Source organism: Sceloporus occidentalis, unplaced genomic scaffold (assembly GCF_023333645.1).
Source record: "Sceloporus occidentalis isolate IW3139 unplaced genomic scaffold, rSceOcc1.0.p SCAF_4, whole genome shotgun sequence".
In the NCBI taxonomy this organism is placed as follows: domain Eukaryota; kingdom Metazoa; phylum Chordata; class Lepidosauria; order Squamata; family Phrynosomatidae; genus Sceloporus; species Sceloporus occidentalis.
This window is the reverse complement of record NW_028316984.1, coordinates 110537952-110565739: the sequence shown is the minus strand read 5'-3', so window position 1 is coordinate 110565739 and position 27788 is coordinate 110537952. Positions and strand designations below refer to the sequence as shown.

The 27788-nt window shown below is 39.5% G+C and overlaps 1 protein-coding gene across 1 annotated transcript in view; it reads left to right on the top strand.

The window, feature by feature from the left end:
- The window catches only part of KIAA1549L (KIAA1549 like), a 263272-nt gene that overhangs the window by 112995 nt on the left and 122489 nt on the right, over positions 1–27788 (top strand). Inside the window, exons 4-9 of the mRNA XM_089523106.1 lie at positions 3930–4256; positions 7146–7748; positions 9748–9860; positions 13460–13679; positions 16297–16430; positions 22240–22402. Of these exons, the coding sequence (XP_089379232.1) occupies positions 3930–4256; positions 7146–7748; positions 9748–9860; positions 13460–13679; positions 16297–16430; positions 22240–22402 (1560 nt within the window). The remainder of the gene's footprint in view (positions 1–3929; positions 4257–7145; positions 7749–9747; positions 9861–13459; positions 13680–16296; positions 16431–22239; positions 22403–27788) is intronic.

Here is a 27788-nt window from a genome sequence, read left to right as displayed (position 1 = left end):
CATACACTGAAAACATAGGGCTGTGTACACTTTTCTAGGTGGGGGCAGGGTAAGGTTAAAAAAATAGTACTCCATTCCAAAAGATGCTTCATGTAATGGGTATCATAAAGAATATGTTGGGAAAGCGTATGTAGGTCCCATCATTTGGAGAAAATATTATCTTTTTCTTTAACCAGTTTTTAACTCTGCTGAAGGAATAATTTGGAAGAGCTTCTATATTAATCCCATAATGATGGAGTATCATCCAGACTGAATTTGTCCAAGAACTTTGGGAGAGGGGTTGTAATTGCTCTAGGAAACTTCTTTGAAAGTATCTGCATCCCAACCAGGGTGGCAGAAATAAAGACAATATCATCAGCATACAAAAGAACCAAGAGTTTGGCATCCTAATTCTTGTCCTGTCAGATTTTGAGCAACGGGGCAAAACAGATGGATAGGAAGGAGCGACCAGAAGCTGCTGCCGGCCCAATCGCCCAGGGGCCACAGCAAACACATGCCACAGCCCAAGGCACCTCCTGCCATGGTCCCAAATGGACCATGGCAAAGAGCTGGAAATATTTGTTTATTTTGGGGCTGGTCTTGGGCCACCTTACGTGGCCCTCACATGGCCCCAGGTCAGCTTCTAGGTGCTCCAGTGGCGTGCATTGTCTACATACCATGCCCCCAAAGTGTCCAAAAGTTGGCCCCGTCTGCCCATCTGTTTCGGGCCAATATCATTTATAAAAGCTGAATAAAAGGGGGCCAGTAGACATCTGTGTTGAACTTCCAACCTGTGTGGATGTCCATTTGTCCCAAGTCTAACTTTAAAGCAAGTATTAATTTTCCGGACCCCCCACGTTAGGGGAAAAACATGTATGTACGAGCCCCATTACTTCCTGCAGGGCGCGAGAGGGATTCTTCCAGCGCGGCTTCCAGCGTATGCTGGAAACCGCATATGGCGCACCCACCTATAACACGGATGCGCTGCATTTTAGATCACATGCTAGAGGACAAAACATTGATCTATTATGGGTTTACTCTTCATAAATCCTGCTTGCTATACTGCAATAATAGCATTTTCAGCTACCCACAACTCCAATTTACTCAATAAATATTTTGAATATAATTTAGACACAGTAGTCAATATTAACAGGTCTAAAATTTTTCAGGTCAGCCATGGAGTCTTTTTAATAAATAGGGACCACTATAATCACACCCCATCTCTGAGGGATTCACCTACTAAAATCTTATCTATTTTGGTGTGATTTGTGGATTCTTCAGTTAGGTGTGATTTGTGTCTTCTTAAGTTCTCATATGTCATCTCGAATAAGAGAGTAATCAGTTTTGCCTCCTATTGTTCAAGGCAGGGTTTTTGTTTTTTTCACTGTCTCTGGGAGAGAAGGTGTTTTATTTATTTGAAATATTTGTATTTTTCTTCTATTATGTTTGTTTATATTTTTGCTTTTCCCCAACCTTGGGATTCAAAGAAGCTTACAAAAGTTAAAATAGGTACAGATAAAAGTTGAAGTCAGTAAAAAACCTTTAAACATTTTGTATGTTATTAGTAATGTCAAGTTTTCCTAGGACAACTATTTCAAGAACAGTCTTATAACTGCCTCACTTAGGCATGCTGGAACACTTCCTTGTTATAGTGAGGCATTGAATGCTCCCTTAACACAATTCTGGGCCAATCCCCTCCTTCTAATTAGACCGGAAGAGCAAGGGTCTAGGACATATGTGTCACCTTTCTAAAGGGTTTGTCCATATTCTCATAATGTACCAACTGAGACATATCCACGGCCACTTGACAAAGCAGGAACCAAAGTTATATACTGGCTCTGTTCCAACTATAGCATCCATGTCAGAACAGAGCAGAGCAGATCTGAGTTCTTTGTCTACAAAGTGCTGGGCAGATTGTTCACAAAGCGCTGTTGAATAGTCTTGATTCACCTTCTGTGAACTACGGTATAAAAACCCTGGGACCATGCAAAGGAGTTCCAAGGGATAGCTCTTTCTTTGTAGACAAAATGGAAAATAATTTTATTTTTTAAATCTTATTTTGCTGCCTGCATTTCCATAGAGTAGGCCTTCAAATAGATTCTAGCCCATGTTTGACCAGACTCATACCAAATTTTCCACTGAGTGTCTTTGAGGCAGGCGTCTCACTCATCTCACTTGGAAAACCAGGAGGCTCGTTTGGCTCCTGTTCATAAGAAGGTTTACACAAAAATGATTGTTTTGCCTTTACGTTAAAAAAACTCATAGTAGTTTTGCCCCTCCATAAAGCATCTTAAGCATCTTAAGGATTTTAAAGCATTTCTGCATTCAAAATATTTAGGAAATTTTGAGTCTCACAACATATTCTTGTAATTTCTGCTTTGGATAAAGCAAATACATGAAGCATTGGAAATGAAATGGGCCAAGAGTCAGTGAAACTGCCTTCAGTAGTTCACTTTTGCAAGTGGCTGTTGCTATCTACTACTGTGATTTGACAATGTATTTGAGGCAGATATTGTTTCTGCCTGCATATGAAGTCTAAAAGAGTAGTGAGTTCATGGCACCAGCTTATTGCAACCTACACCAGGATGCAAGGAGACACACAATACATTCGACTATGCAGGCCACTTATATTTATAATGTTTCTGTTTTACTAGGTCATCTATCTATCTATCTATCTATCTATCTATCTATCTATCTATCTATCTATCTATCTATCTATCTATCTATCTAATGCATGAATTGATGACTTTGGTTGGTCTTCATGCTCAGCATAAAAAAATCCCTTAGGCTCAAGTCCATTGGTTAGACCCAACTAAAGTAAACCTGTTGAATCTATGGTGTTGGTATACCAGGCTCCCATTGATTCAGTGAGTATCTTCTAGTTGGGACAAACCATTAGTTTTAGGCCTCGATTATTTGAATACATAATTCAAAAAATGTACATTTGTATTCATGTTCAAAGAGGCCTTAAAGTGGTAGCTATTAGTGAATAGTATGTAAATGCAACCATTAATAAATGCAACCATTTTACCATTGTGTTAACAATATCCCACTTTTATGTGTATGGATATTTGTATTAATCTATTTGTGTGTGTGTCCATCTGTCTATGTCTGTGTACATGCCTGCATACATGGCTTGTTCTATGCTCCATTTTAATATTTAGTTTCTCCTTTCTAATTTTGATTCCTGCTTTCTTTTCCTGTTTGCCTGCATGTAATTGTGCACATAATTAAGCCTGGCAAGATAAACACCTACAGCTGCTGCGTAGAGGAAGCCAGCCAAGATCGACACTATTCCTGTGCTGTATTGTTTGCCAAGTTTGCTTGATTTTAGGATCCTTTCCCTTTGTTTACTTACGACTAACCTTAAGCTTCTTACTTAATATATTGACACACCATGGCTGATGGCAGCAACAATTATGTGAACAATAGCATTTAGAATCACAGGACATGTACTCAGCTTGTCTTTTGTCAGCATGGTATAATAGAGTAAGAAACATCAAATGTTCATATATAGTTTATCTGTACTACCATATATTTTTAATCTTTCTTTGTGCATGTCATGTCAGCAGAGAAATCACAGGTCTCTCTCTATCTGACTTAGCTCACTAATTATTTTTGTCATGTTCCTTTCTCCTTTCCTCATCTTTTGGACAATCTGAAAAACATGGCTTTTGATCCTACCCACTTTGTGGAGATATACTTTGGGAATTTTAGTTTTCAGCCAAATGCTATATTTATCGTCATTACTGAAATGGTGATGAAAAGTCAGGGAATAACATTTTAACCCAATCGGTCCCTGGCTGTAGGTCCCGCAGCAAAACTTACCATTTTCATCTAGAGTGGGCTGAAGGGGGTCAAATGTCTTCATAAAGAAAATCTGTTGAGTTGTGCATTGTTTGAGGATGTAATCTTCTGAGTGCACTGAATACAAATGTATTATTTTACAGGTACTGGGCAACAGCAGATAAGTGTTGCCCCTTCTTCAGAATCTTTTACCAACCGGAGAGCTATATTATCACCAACATGGCCTTCTAGAGAACTTGAGTCTTCCTCAGTGGGTGACATTTCAATGAGGCAAGCCTTGGAGAATGCCAATTTGCTTCAGATTATAAAAAGTACATTAGCAGGGACACGGACCAGAACTATGGACCAAACTAGGGTTTTACCAAGTCTATATCAAGGCAGTGGCAACAGTGCATCCCAGGAGCCTTCTGAAGTATCAGCAGAAGCATCAGTGAAGTCTCAAGATGCTGGTGAAATTACTATTGTATCAGGTTTGCCTCAAATCAGTGTGTCCTCTGCATTGTCCACATCATCATCAGTGACATATCCAACTACTAGTGTGTCATCTCAGATAATGCCATATGCAACATCTTCCATTTCAAGAGAAATCTCACCAGGATCAGACATAATCTCAACCACTCCATCTTCATCCCCTTTGCCATTGGTAAAAGAGTCACCTCATCTCATTATTGTTTCCAAGTTGACTGTGCCACCCACCAAAGTGCCTTTGTTCAAAAATGTAGAGCATTCATTCACTATAAACACAGCTAATTTTCATTTTAGCAGAGAGTCAGGTAATTTACTGAGCACAGTAGCTCCTGAAAATCCCAGCAGAACAAAATATGCATTTTCCAGAAAGGGTGATGCATTTTCAGTTGGCACTTCTTTTAGCAATAAGTTTGGATTGATTAATGGAGATCCTGCAACATCAGCAGACACACAGATAGGCCCAAGAAACTGGAAACTACATTCTCCTACTTTCCATGCAATAATACCCAATCAAACTTCTCTTTTATTATCTCCTCAAATACCACTGACTGCTAGAATACGGAATAATTCTTTCTTTGGATTAATTCATAAAGCATCTTCTACAACAGTGCGCACAAGTCAACCTGATGTTGTGACATCTCCGAAAGACCCTAACATCTATGTAATTGGATCACTCCCAGTTCTTAAAGGGAAGTCAAGAATTCTGTGGAGTTCTACATCAGTTTTCCCATCTTCTTGGCTGAAAATGACTACCAAGTTGCCTTCTCCATCATTGTCTAGTAATACCAAAAAGAGACCTTCATTATCAACTTCTGAGACTCCAAGACTTTCCCATTTAGTAACAGATGTGTCTTCCTCAACTAGAGTTATTTCAGAGGCAATAAGCACCAGTAATGCAGTAGCTCAAGCACCAGCACCTACAAATATACCAGTCTCCCATGCCACAGATAAAATCAATTCCTTCAAAGTGAGTACAGAATGGAATTTTAATAGAACAGTATACCAAATACTAAATGCTAATTTAGTACCAAATACTAAAGTTACTTTCAAGACTTATGTAATAAATCCTCATATCACAGATTCTACAAACCAGGTTTTCACAAAAGGCACTGCTGATACAGCATATGAAACAGTTCCTCCTACAACTGTGAAACATATCTTATGGCCTCCCACTTATTCCTTGGTGAAATCAGTACACCGTCGATACATCACAAAAGATACAGCTACAACATTCACAAATATTGATGTTAATAGTGCCCCTCCTTATCAGTCAGCACAGAAACAAACAACAAACTTTGCTGTAGAAATTCCTGTTAGCAGGAGAGCACCATGGAAAACAAGGTTTGAGAAGTTTTTCTCACAAGAAAGAATCAGTTCCACTGCATCTCCACTATCTTTGGCAACTTCTTTTAGGGTCCCTTGGAAATCTGACTCTGCTGCCATATTTAGACTTCTGCCCAACGATTCTAGAAATTTACAACTAACAGAGAGTCCAACTAGTAGCTTAAACGAAGAAGAAGGGGGAAATACAAAGAAGTTCACCACTCTCATGTCATACACAGAACATTTATCTCATGCCCCTTTAAATAAATCTGATTCTGAAATACATGAAACTTCAAATATAACCTACAAGACTACTAGTGTACCTTCAGACATTGCTCTACTGACCCCATTTACGCCAGTGATAGAACATTTGGAGGGTGTTGTGCCATTTCCTGTAGAATCTTCTAGTGCTGCTTCAAAAGTTATCCTAGACACTTCAAATGGAGATGAAACTGGTAAAAAGACAGCTTTAGTCTCTGAGTGGGACATTGGGAACTGGCAGTTATCTACCAGTGGTGTTGTGTCTTCTGGAAAAAGAACAACCCAAATGTCCAACATTGCAAAGGATTATGCAAACCATACAGCTTTAAAAACAATATATACAGAGGTTCCAGATCTTCAGCAGCAAACACATTATACAAATAAACAGATGCCTTTTGCAACATTATCTATTGATACATCTTTAACATCAATTCAGAATGTTTCAGGTCCAACCTCCACTGGAATTATGTCTAAAAGCTTAACAGAACTTAACACATACCCGTTTGCTGTAGAAGCAAATTTTGATCAGTATTCATCCTTTCCTCAATACCAGAGTAAATCCTCGCAGAGCACAGAAATACCATCACTGCAATCAGAAAAGGATACAAACTCACTAAGAAATATTCTGGAATATTTTTCTTTCAAAAATATTAATTTCACTTCAAGCTATGACAGAACATCTCATTTCTCATTTAAGGATTTCACAATTAATCACAGAACAACATTGGCTAGCATGGAGACAGTTTCCCCAACTTTGTCAGCCTATTCTCATTCCTTGCCTTTTGATTCTTATGCCAAATCCCAGACTGCATTGAAACCTCAAACAACTAATTTCAAACCCCTTTTTGCATCTACAGATGCTTTTTATAAAATGTCTTCATCACCATCATTGACTTCTCAATTTATTGCTAAACTAACTGTTCCAGTAAGTAAGGAAATTAGTGCCATTAGTGATAAAAAAGCAAAGTTCTCTCCCATCCCAGTACATGATTTGCTAAGTTCAACACCAATATTAAATGTGATTGAAGAATACAAGACTTCGGGAAAAACAGTACCATTCATAAATAATTTTGGTTCAGAAGTAAATAATAACTTGAGTAAACAATCAACATTAAGTACAGGAGGGTGGTATACAAAAGGTACAAGTGATACACTAGATACAGTTAAAGTTACTAATGAAACTACTAAGATCACTGCATTGCAAATACATGCCACTAATCCAGCCATCATAACCTCTGTCCATGCATCACAAACACAACTAACTTCTTTGTTGCCAACAACCAACTTTACTCATTCTGTCATTACAGTGTTACCGTCTGTGTCTCCTGGTGTAATACCATCTGTAACAACTTCAGAAGCAACACCAGTTACAGGAAAATCAGCTCCAACATCACCAATGCTGACTTCATCTTTGTTCTCACTGAGCACTGAAAATTCGCCATCTGTGATGGCATTAAGCACGTTAATATCAACACTAGCAAAAAATAACACTGCCACAAAAATGGCATTGACTTTAAGCCCAATAGTGACACATTCAATTTTTCCAATTGTATCAAGAGATGAGTCTACAACACCTGTGCATACCACTAGTTTATCTCCAATCCCCAAATCTAGTACAGTTTCAGCTCCCACAACACATACACCAAGACAGACTGAAACAACAATACCTGACACCAGGAAATCCACAAGCCCAGAGCTCACTAAAACATCAACTGCATACCCACTGACAATTACAGCAGCTTTGACATCTATTACAGCATCAGCGAAAACAACTAGACTTCTCCCTACACCTGCTGAAAATACTTCTGCTGCTACTCCTACTACACCAGTGTCAACTGCAGCTCTTGTAAATGTGACAACAGTTCTTCCTTTGGAATGCAAGCTCTCCAGAAACCTTCTTGTTAAGACAGGTATGAATATGTAGAAATTTTATTGATGTGAGATACAGCCTTATATGATGAAAAAAATATTAATGGCAGGAAGCAGCTATGGCCCAAAATGGACAGGATCTGAGAAGGGCAGTTGACTGGGGGGCTATACAGACTGCCCCTTTGGGAGGTCTGCAGTGACCCCTTTACCGGCCGGATCAAGGCTGCAGCAACCTCATGCCGTGGCCCTGATCTGACCTCTGGAGAGTGCAAAAAGGAGCCGCAGAAAGTGGCTCCTGTTTGCGCCCTCCAAGGGGCACCATAGCTGTGGCAGTGCGGCTTTATGATGCCCCTTTGGTGCAGCATCATGTGGATGCAGCACCAGAGGTGCATCATCATGGCGCACTCTGTGTAGACCGGTATGTGCCAAAATGGCACCCTGGGGCGGGGTTAGTACACCCACGGGGCGGCACAAAGTGCCGATCTGTCAAGTCTCTGCGTCTCTGAAATCTCTTTCTTTTGTAGGGCCAAAACAGCCAAAATTCTTAAAATTGGTTTAATCAATAGCACAAATAGATAAATTGTCATTTATCTGCTGGATGGAGATTTTGCTACACTGCAATACACTGCATTACAAAATGCATACAGCGCTAACTGTTTTGCCTGATTCATTCTACCTGCTGGTTCAACACCAATTGGTTCCAATTCCTGACTTCCAACAAGGGCAGAACTGTCTGGTTGCATGAAGGCCAAAGTGTTTAAGATAGAAAGTGCCTTGAACATCTAATATGTTTCAGGCAGTGCAGTAATACAGTCGGCCCTTCTTATACACAGATTTTTTATACACAGATTCAAGCATCCACGGTTTGAAAATGTTCCAAAAAATTATAAATTTCAAATATCAAACCTTGATTTTCCTTTTTTTTTTTTTTTATAAGGGACACCATTTTGCTATATCATTATATTTAATGGGACTTCAGCATACAGTTATCCACGGGGGATCTTGGAACCAAACCCTAGCAGATAACAAGGGCCCACTGTATAATGTTTTGGGGCCCAAGTAAGCAAATTGACAGTGGGTTCTACTCTCTCACCCTTCTTACAGTATACCAGGATCCATATGAAGAGTATGACTTCCTTTTCCTGAGTAAATTATAAGAATGAGAAGTCTTATGCTGCCAGATGACACAGGAAGACACAAAACAATGGATGTTAATATCTAAATTTATTTTGAAGTCCCAAATCCAATTCTTAGTTCCACCTTTCTCATATAAGTTAACTTAATAGGTTTCCTAAATTTACTATGTCCAGTCTAATTGGGATTAACAATATGATTTAGGGAAGCACAACTCGATTTATTTTGAAGTTGATGGTACAGCAGAGCTACTAATGCATACTGAAATGTTGTTGTTTATGATATAGGCCTAAATCAGTTGTGGAAACATGTACAAATGGAACTAGATCTGTCAATTGATTTGCGAAAGGGGTGATCTCTCTTCCCCACTGTACCCCAAAATTTGTTCTGGAGGGCTGGAAACCCTTTAGAGCTAGTTTCTAGGTGGCACCAAGGGCTGCAGGGAGATAGAATGGTAAGAAAGATTTGCTGCGCTGGTCCTGTAGCATCAGTGTAGTTTTGAATTTAAGGCATAGGGTTGCTGATTTGCTCATGACAATCTACTTCACAGATACTTGTAGGCTAGTATTTCTGAGTCACAAGTGTCAATAAAGCACCAGTTAATGTTAAATTGGTTCCTTTATCTATCTGCAGATAATCCATCATTAAAAAAATAAGAGAGAGAGAAAAGAGAGAGAGATGGTTATGATGACTCATTATGCCTTTGTGGGTTTTAAATAACTAGCAACTAGTCCCCCCACCCCCCCAGCAATAGCTTTTTCCTCAACTGAAGGCTTAGCATAAGATCACTTGGAGAGTACATTTTCTTCATTTAGCCTATGTGACTAGTTGTTATGGTTTTGAAATGGGTTCTTAAGCAAATGAACAGAGGATGCTTTTAAACTAATGTATAACTTTGAATTCTAGTTTTGTTTCTGAATACAAGAAGAATGCTGCTGAATGACTCCTTAAAACAGAATGTCACAAAAGGTCTCACACAGGCATTGCAGCAGGCTTTCAACCAAAATGTCAATGCTCAAGTAAGCAGATTTACTCACTGTTTTATAAGCAAATTAACTATGCAGACTGGAAAAAGAATAATGATGTTTTTATTTTTACTGCAGTTGGAATATAGAGTTGATGACAATGCTCAAAAACACATCTAAATTCATGCTACATCATTAGAGCTCAGAAATACATATCAGATCTAAGGAAATCACAAATAGGTGGAAGGATCCCATCCTTACTTATTCACAGAAGTAGGAATAATTGATGGAACCATATTGTGGGTAGAGCATGGTCTCAGTGGCGGCTTTTCTGTTTATGTAGCAAACTGCTGGGATGCTACTCATACAGAGTACTGAAAATCAATTTATATATCAGTAACTAAATTCAGTAGACAGTACTGTAATATAATTCTTGGTTTTAACCAATGTAAGCAATTTAAATGCAATTGTGAGTTTCAGCTAACAAAGACCCATTGAATCAGTTCTGAATGGTGAATCAAGACTTGGAGCCAGTGTGGTGTAGTGGCTTGTGTGCTGAACGAGGACTGCTGGGGACCAGGGTTTGAATCTCTGCTTGGCCATGAAAATCCACAGGGTGGCTTTGGGCAAGTCACACTCTCTTAGCCTCAGAGGAAAGCAGTGATAAACCTCCTCTAAGTAAATCTTGCCAAGAAACCCCTGTGATAGGTCCACCTTAAAATCACCATGTCAAAAACAACTTGAAGGGACAGAACAATAGTTAATCAAGAATTCAGACTCATTCATTTCTACTAAATGGTTTTATAGTTTTATAGATTAAGTATCTAAAAGCCTTATAAAATTGTATATTCTACTTTGTTTTGATATGGAAAGAACATTACTGCTAACCAAAAAGTCTTATCCAGTATTAGTTTATTCAAAATAAGTCATGCTAAATCCTTAGGCACTCATACATAAATAAGTGTTCCTAAAACTCTAGCTTAAAAATGGGATTTTCTTGGCTTAAAACTAAGGCCCGGTACAGACGGGCACTTTGCACCGGTCTGGGGCGGACTTTAGGGCTTCGTAGGGCTGGGTGTCCATACACGGCCAGCCCTACAACCGGCACCCGTGCGGCATTTTGCCGCGGCCCCATCCACACAGGGTGCGGGATGATGCTGCAAGGGTGTCTGAGCACCCAAACGGCGCTCGCCGGAAGAGGCGTCATGATGCTTCTAAAAAGAAGCTGCTCTAGGGTGCTTCTTTTTAGAGAGCGCGTCGGTGTCGCACTGTGTGTCTGGCGTCTGTATCCTCCCAAAATCTGGCTTTGTTAAATGGAAATATTTTATAGTGCCAGCCTGATGAAAATTTTGAAAGCATGAGTTCCTTCATTTTTGTTTCCCCTACAAGAACCTTTGGGTTTTTTTCAAGGGGTTGGGGAGAACTAGTACTGGAATGGCAATGTGTAACAGCATGCAGCTGTATGTGGAATCATGGGAGCACACAGTATTTTTAGTGAGTGACTTACAGTGAGTTCATGTCATTTGAAAGATAATATTTCTATGCTTTCTCCATGAAACAATGAGAAATAGGACTTTAGTATTAATTTTTCTTGTCACTGTTTGAGGTTTACGTTATCTCTGCTCCCTCCACCCCACCCCCATTTTTAGTATATCAGTTGGCTGTAGGTTTCTTTACTTGATTTCTAGGCAGTCCATGACAGGAACATTTACTAATTCAGACTACAAAAGACTGAGCTTTTTTTGTAGTGATGACATGCTGTTTCAATGGAATATGTGGTGCTTTCAAATGGCAAATGCACCAATGATTAAAATATGATCTGGCAACTATTTTTAAGGCATATTTCTCAGTTACCTTGTGGGCAGTGTATATTGGCAGCACATGCCTATGACATCTGAAGTTAAAGAACAAGGAACATTTTTGTACTAACTCAGTTTTTCAGTCACTTATCATATACTCTAGGAAATACCATAAAGGACCATGTCACTGTTGTTAAGCTGTTTTGTGTCCAACATGGTCTGACATATTGGTTTCTGTATACGGTAGTTTAAAATCTCTTCTAGTAGAAAACAATTTTGTGAAAAGGAAAATGGAAGGTTAGGAGATTAGAAGCACATTAATCATTGTCCCTCATAATTACAGGGAATAAAGGGTTATCTGGACTGTAAAACTAGTGATGGGAATACATCTGTACAATAAAGATCTGTACAATAGAGAATTGTATTTGCAGTATGTTATCATCCTGCAAATATAATTCTTGAGGTTGCTAAGGAGATTCTGGGTGTACAGTTCTGGGGAAGGTATATGCTAATAACATAAGTGTATAAGTAAATAACTGGGGGAAAGACAAAAATATTTAAAAGAAGCCATTTAGCTAAAAGGCCCAAGCATATCCCACTAATAAGGCATGTCATTGTAAAAAGAAAAAGAGAGAAAAGGAAGGAAAGAAGGAAAGAAAGAAACCTTTATTTGTTATATATCTTCTTCTGTTTGCCAGATGCACATTCAAGCTCAGATTAAGGGTCATCATGTGAGTAATTCTATTCAGGATATATTGGTGTTTTATGGGACTGCTAGAATCCCCTGCAAATGTGGCATGCTTTACCAATACAACAATCAGCTTAATGGTTTTCTGGATTAGTGAGGGAAGAGTGGGGAAATTCCTAGTTGGAATAAAAAGTATGGCTGCTTTTGAGCCTCATAAAAAATCAAGGAGTCCAACAGTCCCAGAAACTAATGTATACCAGTAACAGAAGGATGTCTTGCTTTCATGGATGGAAATGTCCATTTTCCAAACCCACTCTGTTTCATTGAAGAGGGACATGGGTCTGAAGAGCTGAGCATAGGCTTGCAAATCCTTTGTTTTTCACTCACTCTTCAGAAGTAATGCTTGGATATAGATGTTGGTCTCAACACAAAACAGGTATTTCTGTGCATGTGTATGTGTTCACACATATATAGACACACATGTCCTGGAAACAGAACTTTTGCTCATATCAAAGTATGCTCAAAAGCTGGAACCATAGAACAAGCTTTTATGTATATGGTTGTCAAAAGTTGTGCACATTACTATTAGTCCTAATGAAAAGAGGAAAAGCAACTTACGAAGCCAGGCCACAGTGAGCATCATCCATCTGTCTTACAATTATCCAAGAGTAGCTTGTATAGCTTTTGAAAGAGTTTAGTGAAATAACCAAGAGAGATGACCATAAGGTTTGAGTGATGTTGCATATGTGCCAGCATCAAGGCAGGTTGCAACAGATGGCAACAGATTTAGAAGTTATCAGAAGCCAAGTATGGCAGGATCTTTGGATTTTATGTTCATTTAATGAATTTCAGAAAATAATATTTCTCAGAGTTACCATTTTGTAGACAGGAAAATTTTGCTCTAATTTTTTGCGGGTTGGTGTAGAGATTATTCCATTGGTGGCCCAGAGAACTGGCAAAATACCTGGTGTGTTCATTCTTCAGTACTTCTCTGGATCAGGATTTATGAAACTAAAATATTATATTCCTGTTTCCTGTTCAGCAGAATAATTCATGTAGGTTTCTACAATCCTCTCAGTGTGCGTTGGTAAGGAATCATTGAAGTTGTTAGTTAAGAAGTTGTGTGTAATTCAGATGAATGCCATTTCTTCATGTGCTTTTTGCAGATTGAAATTCTGGAACAATCAAACAATGTGACAGTTGGTTACTATGTAACTCAGGAGAGACTGGTTTTCATACCTGCTGTGGTTATAGAAATGCTAATTGCTTATGGTGTTAGTAATGCCACTTCGGATATTAAGCAGCATGTGCCAAATCTTCATTCTATTGCTGTCTTAGCCTTGCCCTGGGACCCAGTGCCAGCTTACCACTTCCAGCTGAAAACAGGTAAGACATGCATATACATCTATGAAGAGGGAGGACTATATATATGGCCAGTTCAGTCACAAAATCCAGTGATAAGAAGTGGAAATAAAAAATTCATATCCATATTCCAGCTTCTAAATCCTTAGTGTAAGTGTCCTGATTTTAAAGAAATCCAGGGAAATCCAATGAAGTGCAGATATAATAATGCAAGTTGTCACTTGATAATAAAAAAATGTTAGTTTAATTGGATTGGCTAATGAAATTTGCTTATGTTTAAGTCTGAGACAAAAACTCCACTTTGCTTTTACAAATATTAAGGCATGCATTTTTTCCTGCATTCCTAAAGAAGCAATACTGCTTTTAAGACAGTGTTAGTCTTATAGCATTTATAAAGTACATTGATTAATGATAATTGTCATAGCATTTTGCTGCCTGGAATCATTAGTGTATCTTTTTGGGTGGTCATTAAAAAAAGATTACACATAGAAACAAAGTACTTTATTAAATGTTTCATCCATTTAATATATAATTGTGAACGTTATTATCTGTTATTTATCATGAGGGAAGTTTGTCAGAAATTTCTCTTGTTGCGTTTTTCTGTATTACTAATTTCAACACGGCATGAGTAGAAAATATTTCCAATTATAATCTTTCCAAAGTCTATAATTCAATAAGTGCAAACTTATAACTTCAGCTGAAAAGTGTGCCAGAATAGCATATAAGTTAAAAGCAAGATAGTCCTGACCCTATATTGAGGCTTACAATCTAAAACCCAGCACATAAAGTAAGAAACAGCTGAGGAAGGAAGAAGAAATTAACAAATAGACTTGTGTATGGTTTCTTATCAGTGACAGATTTCTTATATGGCTGAGATATAAACACTTTAGAGAGATGAAGAACTGAAATGAGCTAGCAGCATTTTTTCCTATCTATCTCTCTGTTTCATCCTGATGAAATGGCATCTGCTAAGTAATAGTTAAACTAAGGAAAAACCAAAAAGGGCATGTAATCTTTTTGTAGAGCTGATGGGATGGTCCTTTCATCATTTCTCTCCCTCCCAACTCATTCTCTCTGGAGTATAGGTCAAGTTGATTTATGGTTGAGTTTTCTAATACTAATGATAAATCTAGTTTGCCATCATTATTTTTTTCTATAGAGCAGTTGAACAGATTATGTAGGTTATAAAGCCAGTGTGGTATAGTGATGTGAGTATCGGATTAAAATTCTGGGAGATCAGGGTTCAAATCTCTGCTTGGCCATAGAAACCAACTGGGTTATCTTGGGCAAGTCACACTTAGAGAAAGGAAATGGCAAACCTCTCCTAAACAAAACTTGTCTAAAAATCCTTGAGAAGTCACACAACTACAATAAATACATACAGTACAACTGTTTTTCTGAAGGGAGTTGAAGAAAGCCACATCTCTGGGACAAAGTACATGGCATGCAGCTCCTTATGTATTTCCCTTTAATCCATCAATTTGGTTTGAGACCACACCTTGCAAAAAGTGAAGTTTAATTCTTCCCTAGCAAACCACATACCCCCCCCCTTTTTTTTTTTTTTTTAGTGGTGCCTGCTTCATATGATCATGGCACCAGTGAGTTGGTTTTTTTACCAGTTTTAGCTGCTGGGAGAGATTAATTTATCATATATACTATTTCACACAGGATGGGGATTTCTCAGAGAAAAAAAGATGCATTGGGAGCAAGGCATGTGTTGACCACAGACCACCATAGGGATGCTTTTCCTTTAAAAAAAACAAACGAAAAAAGGATTCTGTATTCTATGCACCACATTTTCTATTGTCAGGTGTCACTTCATGGCTTTTCATAATTTTTTTTACTGTAGTAAATACCATAGCCCCAAGCTGAGATAGAAGTCTAATAAATTTGTGGTTGTTGCATTCCAGCAAACCGTGATCTTCTGGATTTCCTATCTTATGTGTCTTGTTTTTCTTTACCATATACTTCTGTGCTTTATTATTTTTCACTTCAAGAACAACTGTTTTCACATGATGTATATATGCCTGACTTATCAAATCGAAATTTCTCCTTAGAGAAAGGAAGTTTCTGGGTTTACTAATATCTAGAAAATTCTCACATTCAGTTTCTTCCTTCACTTGAGTGAATGAGATGTATTCTGGGCAAGAACTATTTATGTTTTATAGCCAGGGCTCTCCAGGTTATATTTATTCATTCACATGTTTTTCCCCCAGTGGTAACAAAACACTTGCCATTATGTGGCATGATTGCTGTGTCTTAAAGGGAAATATATGAATTGCCCTTTTCATTTGCATGTTTCAATTAAAACAATCCCATTTGATTTTATACATAATCCTGACAATAGGTTAATTAAAAATCGATCTAAAATTACCTGAAAACCTTGTTTTCTAGAAGGTTTTTGTATTGTAAGCATTGTGAAAATGGCAGATGTATTTTATCATCATTTATTTAATGTTGTGTATTGGCCAGTTGCCTGTCCTGGAGGTAGTCTTTTATAATACAATCCTATGCATGTCTGTTCAGAAGTAAATTATATTCAGATCAATGGAGCTTACTACTACTATATATGATTGCAGTCTTGAACAACAACAACAAAAATATGTATCTTTTGTAAACACACTTGTTATCCTTCATCTAGAACTGCAGTTTATGGGTCAGTCAGACAACATACAGTCATGCAGATTTGTTCAGACCATGGAACAAAGATTGCAGAAGGCCTTTCAGGATGCTGAGAGAAAACTCTCAAATACCAGTAGCAGGTTAACTGTTCAGGTAAAAGTTCTCAGTTTTATTAGAGAGTTACTGTGAGTTATATATGATAATTATAGTGCTTCTATTAATCATGCTGTTGTAAATGTAACTGTATATCAATATGAAAATATTTTATATTGCTATTTTATAGGTCTGTGATTCATGAGGCTGCATCAGTTATTGTAGCATTAAAAAATCCCTGAAATTTATGACCTGTCCAAATCTTTCTTAGAACCAGATGTTAAATTTCCCTCTGTCCTCTCTTTCTTTCTTCTTTCCCCTCCTTAACAATCAATTTGATTTTATTAACAACACAATCAGTAAAAGAGAATTAAACTTTGTTACAGCATTCATTCATCTATTCATTTTTTTAAAAAAAATCCTAAGGGATGGAAAAAACAATAATAAGTACTACCTTAAATATATGTATTGGCTCAGTATAAACATAAAAGTATATAGAGGTGGTTTTCAGTGGAAAAACAGAAATGTATATGGTAGCATTTTTCAATAATTATATAATTTTTAGTAACATGGCCAGTTATTTGTAGTGTAAATTATATCAGGATAAGCAAAATTAGAACCCACTGTTCATTTATCAAAAATGCCAGTTACATGTCAACATGTTCCTAGCAGCTCTCTGATATGGTACTTCTTCTGGACCTAAAATAATGCCTGAGATTGGCCAAAGTTTCTTAGCCCTGTAGAAAGTGTTAGCAGTGCAGGTAAGTGGTAAAATGCAGTTTTGGATAATTGCTGCAAAATTCTCTTAACTTCACTGTATGCATTGTGAGTATAAGCTATGTTCCACCAAGTAAAACACAGCTCCGGCCACATATTAATGCCCTTCTGGGTGCTTGAAGTTTCTCCTCCCATTTTTGGCGTTCTTTGAAAACAGTAAATAAGGAGATTTAGGTGGGTGGTTTATGTAACTTTACTTGGCTAATCTGTTGTGCTTGGCTTGGTAGGCTTGCTGTACACATTGTGTTGAGCCAATACAATTGACAGGCAGTGGTGATTTGGGAAAAATTGCTTTCAAATACTGTAGCATGAAAATAATGAGGAAAGTGAGTGGATTTTGTGCCTTGCAGAAGTATTCCTCTATTGACTTTTCAATGTTTTGTTATGTAAATTCAAGTAGATTTAATTCACATTATTGCCACTTAAGGTACATAAGATACTCAACACTAGAAGGGTACATAATAGTTTTTTTTACTGTGTCACAAAAGTTAAATTAAAAAAATAACAACAATAACTAGCACTTGTTAGTTGCATACATATTCACCCCATTTGCTGTGACATGTCTAAAGAAGGTTTGCCTCCAGAAGTCACACCAGTAGTTGAATATAGTCCATTTATGTGTAGCTCCAGTGCCACATGATCTTAGATTAAAGATATTTGTTTCTGTTGATTACAAGATCAGCTGGTTGGCAGTTTGAGGCTCAGGTGCCACATGATGGGGTGAGCTCCCACCACTACTCCCAGCCTCTGCCAACCTAGCAGTTTGAAAGCATGCAAATGCAAGTAGATAAATAAGTATCACTCCAGTGGGAAGGTAAACAGCATTCTGTACAATCATGCTGGCCACATAATCACAGAGTAGTTTCTGACAACGCTGGCTCTTTGGCTTAGTAACGGAGAGGAGCACCGTCCCCTATGGACACAACTTGACCGCCTTGTGAATGGGGAATGCATTTACCTTTACCTTTATATCTAAACAAACCAAGGATTCATTAAAACAAACCCAGGATAAAGTTGTGCAAAAACACCAGTCTGAGTTGGGTTGTTTAAAAAAAATATATCCCAAATTGTGAACATGCTGTTGAGCCCCATTAAATCCATGGTAAGGAGGGAATTAGTCGGAGGTCAACAGTACCTTACTAAAGAGACTCACAGCTGAGATGAAAGAAACCATCCATGGGACAATTGTCAGCTGGATTCTCCATGAAGCTGGTTCTTATGGAAACATGGCAACAAGGAACCAACAGTTGAAACAAAAGCATCTTTAATCCCATTGGAATGTGCAAAAGACATGAGGGAAACACAACAAACATGTTGGAAAAAGATCTGTGGCCTGACCAAAGCTGAACTCTCTGACCTTGCCTTAAAGCTATTTGTGATTCAAAGCCAATAGTGCTCATTTCCTAATTAATTAATAATAATAATTTGTTTTATTTATATACCGCTATTCCAAAGATCATAGCGGTGAACAGCAAGTAAGCTAATTAGCAAGTAAGCTAATTTTGCCCCCAACAGTCTGGGTACTCATTTTAGCGACCTCGGAAGGATGCAAGCCTGAGTCGAGCTTGGGCCCTTTTCCTGGTCTTGAACTCGCAACCTTGTGGTTTTGAGTGAATGGCTGCAGTACAGGCATTTAACCACTGCGCCACCAGGGCTCCTAAGACATAATCCCCACAATAAAGGATGGTAGCAGCAGCATCATGTTATAGGAATGTTTCCCCCCCCCCCCCAATCAGGGATTGAAAAACTAATCAGGATTTAGAGAAAGATGGATGAAGCCCCAAAGCCCAGGTAACATTGGAAGAATAACATTGGAATAATAATAATAATAATAATAATAATAATAATAATTTTATTTTTATCCTGCCTCTCCAAAATGATCAAGGCGGCTTACGTAAACCAACATATAACATAATAAAATAATCCCATTATCTCTCCTTCATTAAACAATACATATAACTATAATAGAATAAAAGCTAATTAATACAATTAAAAACAATAAAATTTTAAAACTGTCATAACGGACGTTACATGAGCAGGACAACATGGGTAATCTTTGGAGCAATCCATATCTCTGGTTGAGTTGTTCATTCAGGGAAGACCTGTCGGAAGAGACTGGTCTTGATAGCCTTTTTAAAACTGTCAAGTTTGGTGATATGTCAGATCTCTTCTGACAGGCCATTCTATAATTAAGGAGTGGCAGATGAGAAGGTCCTCTGGGTGACCACCGCCAGCCTGGTCTTTATTGGCTGTAGTAAGTTTTTTCTAGAGGACCCAAGCGTGTGGGGCGGATTATATGGAAGAAGGCAATTCCTCAAGCAGGTTGGATCCAAGCCATGTAGGGCTTTAAAGGTTGTCAAAAACACCTTGTTCTGTGCTCGGAAACTAATAGGCAGCCAGCAGAGAGATTTTAGAATTGGTGTAACTCTAGATCTCCCAGTGACCAATCTGGCTGCTGTATTTTGAATGAATTGAAGTTTCTGAACTAGGCACAAGGGTAGCCCCATGTAGAGCGCATTACAGAGGTCAAGTTGTGAGGTTACCAGTGTGTGTACCAGGTCCCCCATATCAGCCAAAGCTGATAACAAGCATTCCTGGCTGTCGCATCTATCTGGTTTGACATCTGAAGGGGTGAATCCAGGAGCACTCCCAAGCTGTGAACACAGTCCTTTAGGGGAAGTATGACCCTGTTCAGGACCAGTTGACATATCTCCACACCCAGATTAGAGGTCCCTACAACAAGTACCTCCGTCTTGTCCAGATTGAGTTTTAGTCTTTTTTTCCTCATCTGCCTTGAGGCATTCATTCAGAGGAGAGATGCCATCCTTAGTCAGTGCTGTACTCCGAGACATGGAGAGATATATCTGGATGTCATCAGCATACTGATAACATCCCACTCCATGTCTTCGGATGATCTCCCCCAGCGGCTTCATGTAAATGTTAAATAGTATTGGGGACAGGATGATGCCCTGAGAGACACCAAACGTAAACTCCCTTTGGAGGAGCAACTGTCCCCAAGCGTTACCATATGGAATCTGCCCAAGAGATAGGAACGGAACCACTGTAAGGCAGTGCCTCCAATCTCTAACTCCCCAGGCATTCCAAAAGGATACCATGGTCGATGGTATCAAAAGGTCCAGAAGTACCAACAGGGTCACACTTCCCCTGTCGATAACTAGATGAAGATCATCCACTAAGGCGACCATGGCAGTCTCAACTCTGTATCCTGCCATAAAGCCGGTTTGAAATGGATCTAGATAATCTGTTTCATTCAAGACTACTTGGAGTTGAAGGGCAACAGCCCTCTTGATCACTTTGCTCAAAAATGGGAGATGTGAGATTGGCCTATAGTTATTCCTGTCCAAGGGGTCTACCGATTCTTTTTGCCAAGAGGAAGGAGCAAAATGGCAAGATCTGGATGTGCAAAGCTGATAGAGACTTACCCCAAAAACTTTCAGCTGTAATTGCTGCCAAAGATGCTTCTATCAAATATTGACTCAATAGGATGGATGGGTGAATTATTATGTAACCTATCAGTTTGTTTTGTCTGTTTGACATTTCTGTGACAATAAAACTATTTTATATCTTTGCAGTTTTAGGTATCGTGTGTACATCAAGTGTTAACAATGCCCATTAAATCTAGGCTGCAACATAACAAAATGTGGAAAAGTAAAACATTAGTGTCTACTATTGCTAAGACACTCTGTGTCATGTCACCAAGTGGTGGCATGTTGTCATTATTTCTTTGAATCACAGTGGGAACAGATCTGCTATTTAACTGTACTAAATCTGTTTTTAAATTCCTTACTATTTAGATATTGAGCCTTAGATTGTGAGCAGGGGCCTGCTTTCTTTTATTTATGTACAGTGCCAAGCACTTTTTAGGCACTTTTTTTATTCCCAAATACCATAGATAAAGAAGAGTAATTCTTGCTCTTTTGCTTTCCCTGAGAACATCAAAAAAGACGGAGGCCTTTTCAGCTCTAGATACTTGCTGCAGGTCAGTGCAAACTGAATGCACGTGCATTTGACCTGTCTAAAATGCTCTGTAAGCATCTGGGGATTTGTTTGGGCATGACATTCCCTTGTTGAAAAAGGCACTAGTGTGAAGATAGGCACATGTCCCCTATTTCTGTTTAATGCACTTCTGCAGTTTGTGTGGATGGAAGAAGATGTCTATTGAAATATTGTGACTCACCTGTGCATGGAACATTTTGTGTACTTTCTTACTCTCTTGCCCATTCCCTTTTCCATTTTCTTCTCAGTTCTCTTTTATTTAAAGGGTAAGGTCTATAGAATCTCCCCACTTGAGCACATCCTTCTTTATACTTTACAGTTGACAACCCTGTCAATCTGTTATAGGTGCATTAATCATAAAAACAGATGAGATCACGGAGTTGAATGTTCAGTTCTCCTTAGTTAAAAGGGAGATGAACATAGTGCAAGGATTGAACTTAACCATACTCACACATATCTACAGTCATCCCAGATACCTCTAAATAATGTCGGATGTGCTGATAATGAGGGAGAAGCAAATAATGAAGTCCTTTGAATAAATTTGATCTTACTTCACTTTGGCAAGAAGTAGTATAGGTGTATCCTTAATGCTTGTCTAAAGGGCTCCTTGGGTCTTGATCTGTTTTTTTTAACGAAAAACTGATACTAAGAAAAACACATTTTTTGTTTACATATTTATTTAAATATTTATTTCCCACCCCATATCAACAAATCTGAGGGCAATTAACAATTTCCTCCATTTTACACCTGGAGTGAACATGGTACAGCCATATGTGCCCAGAGCCTTCCCATGCCGCCCATGTGAACATGGCATAGAATAAAGCACCCAAAGCTTTAGACTGTGTCTATATGAACCCTCTTTTTTCTGAAGGGGAATACTTTTTCTTCTGCCTGTGTTCTATAGTGAAACTAGGATAGCCTAACCAAGGAGTGAAAACACTCACGAGCATGTGTGTTTTACAATGACAGCATGATTAACCTTTTTTTCCATTTGCACTAATGTAATGATATGTACAAAAAGTAATAAAGAAAAATTAAGCTATCTGTTATTTCTTTATTTTGATTTTTCTTCTAGATCCTGAACACATCAATTGTTTCTCAAGCTGTCACTCTGTTTTATGTGGTGAGAAATGAAAGTACAGTCTTAAATGGCACTGAGTCAAGCAACCTTCTTAATCATCTTTCTGCAGAACTGGTGGGTTTTTATCTCACTTACCCACCTCTAACTATTGCTGAAGGTAAGCCTTCAGGACCCTATTTTTTCTCAGTATTTGCTTATCATTTGCAGGCGGCTCTTCAAAAAGTCCTACTGGCACTTACACATCATTGCTTTCCCTGATACAAATAATTTTCACACATAACATGTTTCCTCCAGCCATCTATCAAGCTATAGCCAACAATGTTTTGCTTCTGAAAAGGGGTCCATCATCAGATGATAAACTTTATTTTAAGTGCACACAAGAACGAAAAGTGGCAAGAGATTCATGCAGGTCTATAGGAACATCAGTAAAAACAGAGAACCAATTCTGGTCACTGTGTGAGAAAACATTCTTGCCTTGGCATGTAATGTGTAAGAGAGCAAATTATGAAACTTGGGGTCATCACATTATAGCCAAACGCAGAGTGAGCTGAGGAATTTCATGCATTTTGTTGAACAACGGAAGTGATTGTGAAGTTGAAGGCTTTCACAGCTGACATCCATAGTTTTCCATGGGTTTTTCAGGCTATGTGGAAGAATTTATTCCTGACATTTCACCTGCAACTGTGACTCTGAAGATGCTAGCCACAGTTGCAAGCAAGAAGTCAGGAATAAATTCTTTCACACAGCCTGAAAACCTGATGGAAAACAATGGAAGTGATTTATTTTTATTGAGTAGAAATGTTTTAATTTTGGGAGTGAAATTTGCCTTTTTCAAGGTACATTTTTTTTTCATTGAAGGACTAGATTAGCTATTTGGTTGCTAAAATGAAAAGTAAAATGTATTCTTATTTCAAAACTGTTTATATTTTGTTTGAGTTGTTGGCTGCAAGAATAATGGTGAAAAGACCAGGCTGGGGATTTGGAGGGAGATTACTGCTTGATGAAACCAAGCAACAGCTCCCATTTCTGCCTTAGTCTTCAGAAATGATTTCTAGGAAGGTTAGGACTTCTGGTCCTGTGGGTCTGTTAAGAAAATGAGATAACGTTCCCCCCACCAGTGGAACTTTGGTGCCACAACAAACTACAGCTCCCAGAATTCCATAGCATTGAGCCATGACAGTTAAAGTAGTGTCGAACTGGATTATTTATGCGGTGCAGATGCAGCCATAGTGAGCCAAGATCATTGTTTGTGGTGTCTCTTCACTTCAGACCATTCAAGTCCATGAAGCTAATAAGATATCATGCAAATTGATGTTGTATCATGAAGCCTGACTATCAGGACCACAGTGAAGGGGTGCCAGTGACGCGAACAAATATTTTTTAAAGCCACTAATGATAAGATGGAGATGAAGTAACTTTGCAAGAAAGTGCAAACAAAGTTTTTAAAAATGCAAGAGCAATTCTTCTTTGGCTGTAGTGCTGTAGGAAATTTCCTCCTGAATTTATTTGTAGATGTGTTTTCCATGGCTGTGCTCTTGACTAGTAGTCTCCTAATTTTCCACATTTTTTCATATTTTTAAAATTATTGTTATGCTGCCAAGCAAATCAGCAGAGCTGTTTATGTTTTTGTCTAGATATGTTAACCTACAAAAATGGTTTGGGGCCTTTTTAATGTGCTACTGTATTGTTTTAATTTAAAGTGTGTCATCTCCCTTTAGGCTCCCCCTACAACCACTGAAAACAGGAAAAAATAGAAGGGAGAAACTAACAATGCACTAAACTGTAATATGATAAAGAAATAAATGTGTCCTTAGAATAAAACCACCACTTTAACATATAAATAATAATAATTCTCCTTCGTGGTCTATGTGCGTCACACAATAGGTTTAGTGCCTGCTCAATCTCCATTTGGAAGCTGAAAAGCTGAGCACATTGGCGGGAGGTCCCGCCCACTCCTGTGTATTGAGCATGTCCAATGCTGCCAATCTAGCTCCACCTTCGATTCGTTTTTGTCCGCTGCTAGAGAAACACTCCTTTTGGACTGCTCCTTAGCTGAGTCGTTTCGTGTACGGTAGATTCAATCTTTTTTCTTGTGATTTCACTTTTTTCCCTTTATTTTTCTTGTGAATATTGCCCTTGCAGAGCTTGGAATTGAATTTTTGTGTTTTTCTCTATCCAGATGGGCGCCTTGCTTCTGGGCCTCTTGTGGCCTCCAACTCTTTGTTCAAGCTCTATGTTGATTGTAATCTAAATGCCTGTTTTGCTTGGGTGAGGGCCACGTTGCTGAGCGTTATTCCATCTGCCCCTCCTTTACCAACAGGACCCTGCGCAACAGAGCCCAATGCTTGAAACAGTTGGGAATGTTCCCTTTCCATTATGGAGAAATCTTATTCTCAGACTGATCCCTTGGGTTTGGTGCCCACCTCCAAACTTCCAAGGATTCCGAAGATCTCCAAAACATCGGCTTCGACATCGACATCGACTCCCTTGACTTCGAAGGTCTTACCATCTACAGTGCCTTCCTCGATACCTAGGACCTCAACATCGAGCATGTTGGAGCCTGCTCTCTCGATGTTGCAGGCTATGACATCTGTGTCTTGGACTGCCCATGCCTAACTTAGAGGTACAGTCAGAGGACTCAGACTCTGAAGACATAGAGGAGGCTGAGACAGGGACAGATCTGGGGCTGCCTGGATCAGCAGTCTCAGAGGAGGCTCAAGAAGCTGCAGAGAGAGAAAAAGACTCTGTGGACTGTAGGTTGGAGGTGCTAGGACCTGTGGAGTGAAGATAGGTCAAGGAGTCTTTGAGGCATTCTTCCAGGCTAGAAGCCAACAGGAGAACTAATAGGTTTCAGCTGAGAGAAGCAGAGGCCTTTTAAAAGACCTCCAGCTGCAGTGATTCTTTGCAGCTGACAATCAGTCTTGCAGCCTTGTTGTTCCTATGTTCCTTGCTCTGATTCATGACTCTGGTTATCTGACCCCTGGATTTGCCTTGTGACTACGCTCTTGCTTCTGCCCTTTGCTGTGACTGACTGACTGGTATTGTGTGACCTTTGGACTGGACTCTGGACTATTCCTTTGTATACTCCCCTGCTGTGCTGCCTTCAGTAGAGGTAAGCAGGACAATCTGTTGTCTGGTCTCCTTCATTGCAGGAGGTTCCTTCTGCTTCCCAGGAGAAGTAACCTCACAAGACCAAAAAGAAACCAGATTTCTCGGGTGACCTTGATGCCGAGAAGTCTAAGAAGATGCACATGTCTAAGACATCTCTTCTGCCTCCTACTTTTTTGGCCTTGATGTCTGCTTTGACCTTCACACTGGTCTCCATGGCAGCAACCGCCTTGAAGATTATTATGGCCTTTTTGCTACCAGCCTCAATACCATTGCCAGCATCGCAGCCCCCTATCTTGGTCACTTTCAGACTTGACATTGGGAGGTTTGACCTTTGCCACTTTGAGTGCTCCAGTACCACCTGGCTCGGTATTCATTCGATCTGTCGTCAATGGTCTCTCCTGCCACCGGTTCCTGTCTCAGTCCTGTTGCAGATATTTGCCTCTCCAGCTTGGGTTTATAGGCTTTCCCTCTCATGTTCAGTCGCTCAACACCATGATGTGTCTCTGTCTTGATCTCACCACTCCCCAACACCATCTCAAGACCAGGTTTAGTTATCTACGTCGTCTTCTAGGCACTTCTATTGAGATTTTCCTTATGCCTTGGCATCGTATATTGGTCATTATCTAGCTGAAGAATACTGGATAGAATGCCCTTCCTTTTTCCAGTCTTACTCTCCTTCTTATAGAGATTGTTACCACCATAACAATCTCTATAAGAAGAGATTGTCATGTTACGTCTCTCCCTCTCGATATCGAGCTCAGCCCCAATCTCAATCTCCACATGCTCATGAGTCTAGGCTTGATTGTGATACCACCAGCGTGCCTTCACTTTTGCCTCGTACTACTGGTACAGTCTCTTGACCTCCTGCATCTCCTGTTCAGTCTTTGCCAGCAGCCCAGTTTCCGCTATCGACATCGATTACAATCCCTATCCCTGATGTCATTCCAATTGTGTCTTCAATATCAATGCCTCAGTCTATGCCTCCTCCTGCTGTCATACAGGTTACTCCTTCCATCTCTCAGCAATCTACTGAGAAATTGGCTTATGACACGGAAATGTCTCCAGCTTCTCCTCCTCCTGTTATTGCATCTCCTCAGGAAAAAGTTGAAGACATCACACCACAATCCCCAGCTCTATTCAGCTCTATTTGAATGAGGCCCAGAGAATGGCTCAGGCTATAGGCCTTCAGGTCGAGGTTGCTCTTAAGCCAGCGAGAGATCCTGATTTTTGAGATCATTGGTACCAATGCAGTTTCACTAGCTGTTCTCCCCTTTTTGGCCTCATTGTCTGATGTCATGAACCTTTCTTGGTTGAAGCCTTCATCTGTACCACCTGCTTCAAGATTCAACCTGATACTGTGCCTTATCTCTTCACCCACCCTACTCCTAACTCTTTGGTAGTTGGGTTTTCCTCCAGGTCTTCTGGCAAGACTCATTCTACTCCAGTTGACAAGGACATTTTTCAACACCTTGACATTTTTGGACGGCGCTTCTACTCTTTGACTGCCCTTTCTGCTAAGGTGAGTAACATGCAGGCTTGCATGGGTGCTTACCAAAAATTTTCGTGGGATAACATGGCTGCTTTCATCCCCTTCCTACCAGAAGAACAAAAGGCGGCTGCCTTTGATTTTTACACTGAGGCTCTCTCCTTGGCCAACCAACAGGTCCAGTCAGCTAGACATTCTGTGGACTGTGTGGCCAAAGTAATATCAGATGCAGTTGCGCTCTGTCGCTATGCTTGGCTCAGATCTACTGATCTCACAAATGAGGCTAAGAAGTGTACTGAGGATCTGCCTTTTGAAGGTGACGGCCTTTTTGCGGCTAATACCGATGGGTCTCTGGACACATTGGCCAAGGCACGCCTTACAGACAAGAGGTTGGGTGTCACCAGTCAGAAACAACAGTACTGGAAACAGCAGTGGCACCCCCGGCCTGCCTCTTCCAACCACTCCTGGCCTTGTTCTGTTGCCTCTACTCAATACAAGGGCTCTTCTCAGCAATCCTCTTGAAGGCCCTAAAGGCAGCACTATCCACAGCAGCAGCAACAACAACAACAACAACAACAACAACAATCTTCCAAGAAGCCTTAATCCTTCAAATCCCATTATTGATGGATCTATTGGGACGACACCATCTTCCTGTCCAAATCCTCAGAACTTTCCACTGCCATCTCATCATTTTTCCAGACTTTGCTGCATTTACAACAACTGGTGTCGAATCACCACAGATCACTGGATACTTAACATTGTAAGTCTGGATTACGCCATAGAGTTTGCAAGTACTCCTCCTCTAGGCGTCTTTCACTCTACTCCAGCCTGCCCTCCTCTCCTAGAGGAGATCTCCCTTCTCAACAAAGGTGCCATTCAACGCATCCCAGACAGATGTAAGGTGGACAGTTATTTCTCCAGGTATTTCACGGTGCTCAAAAGAGAG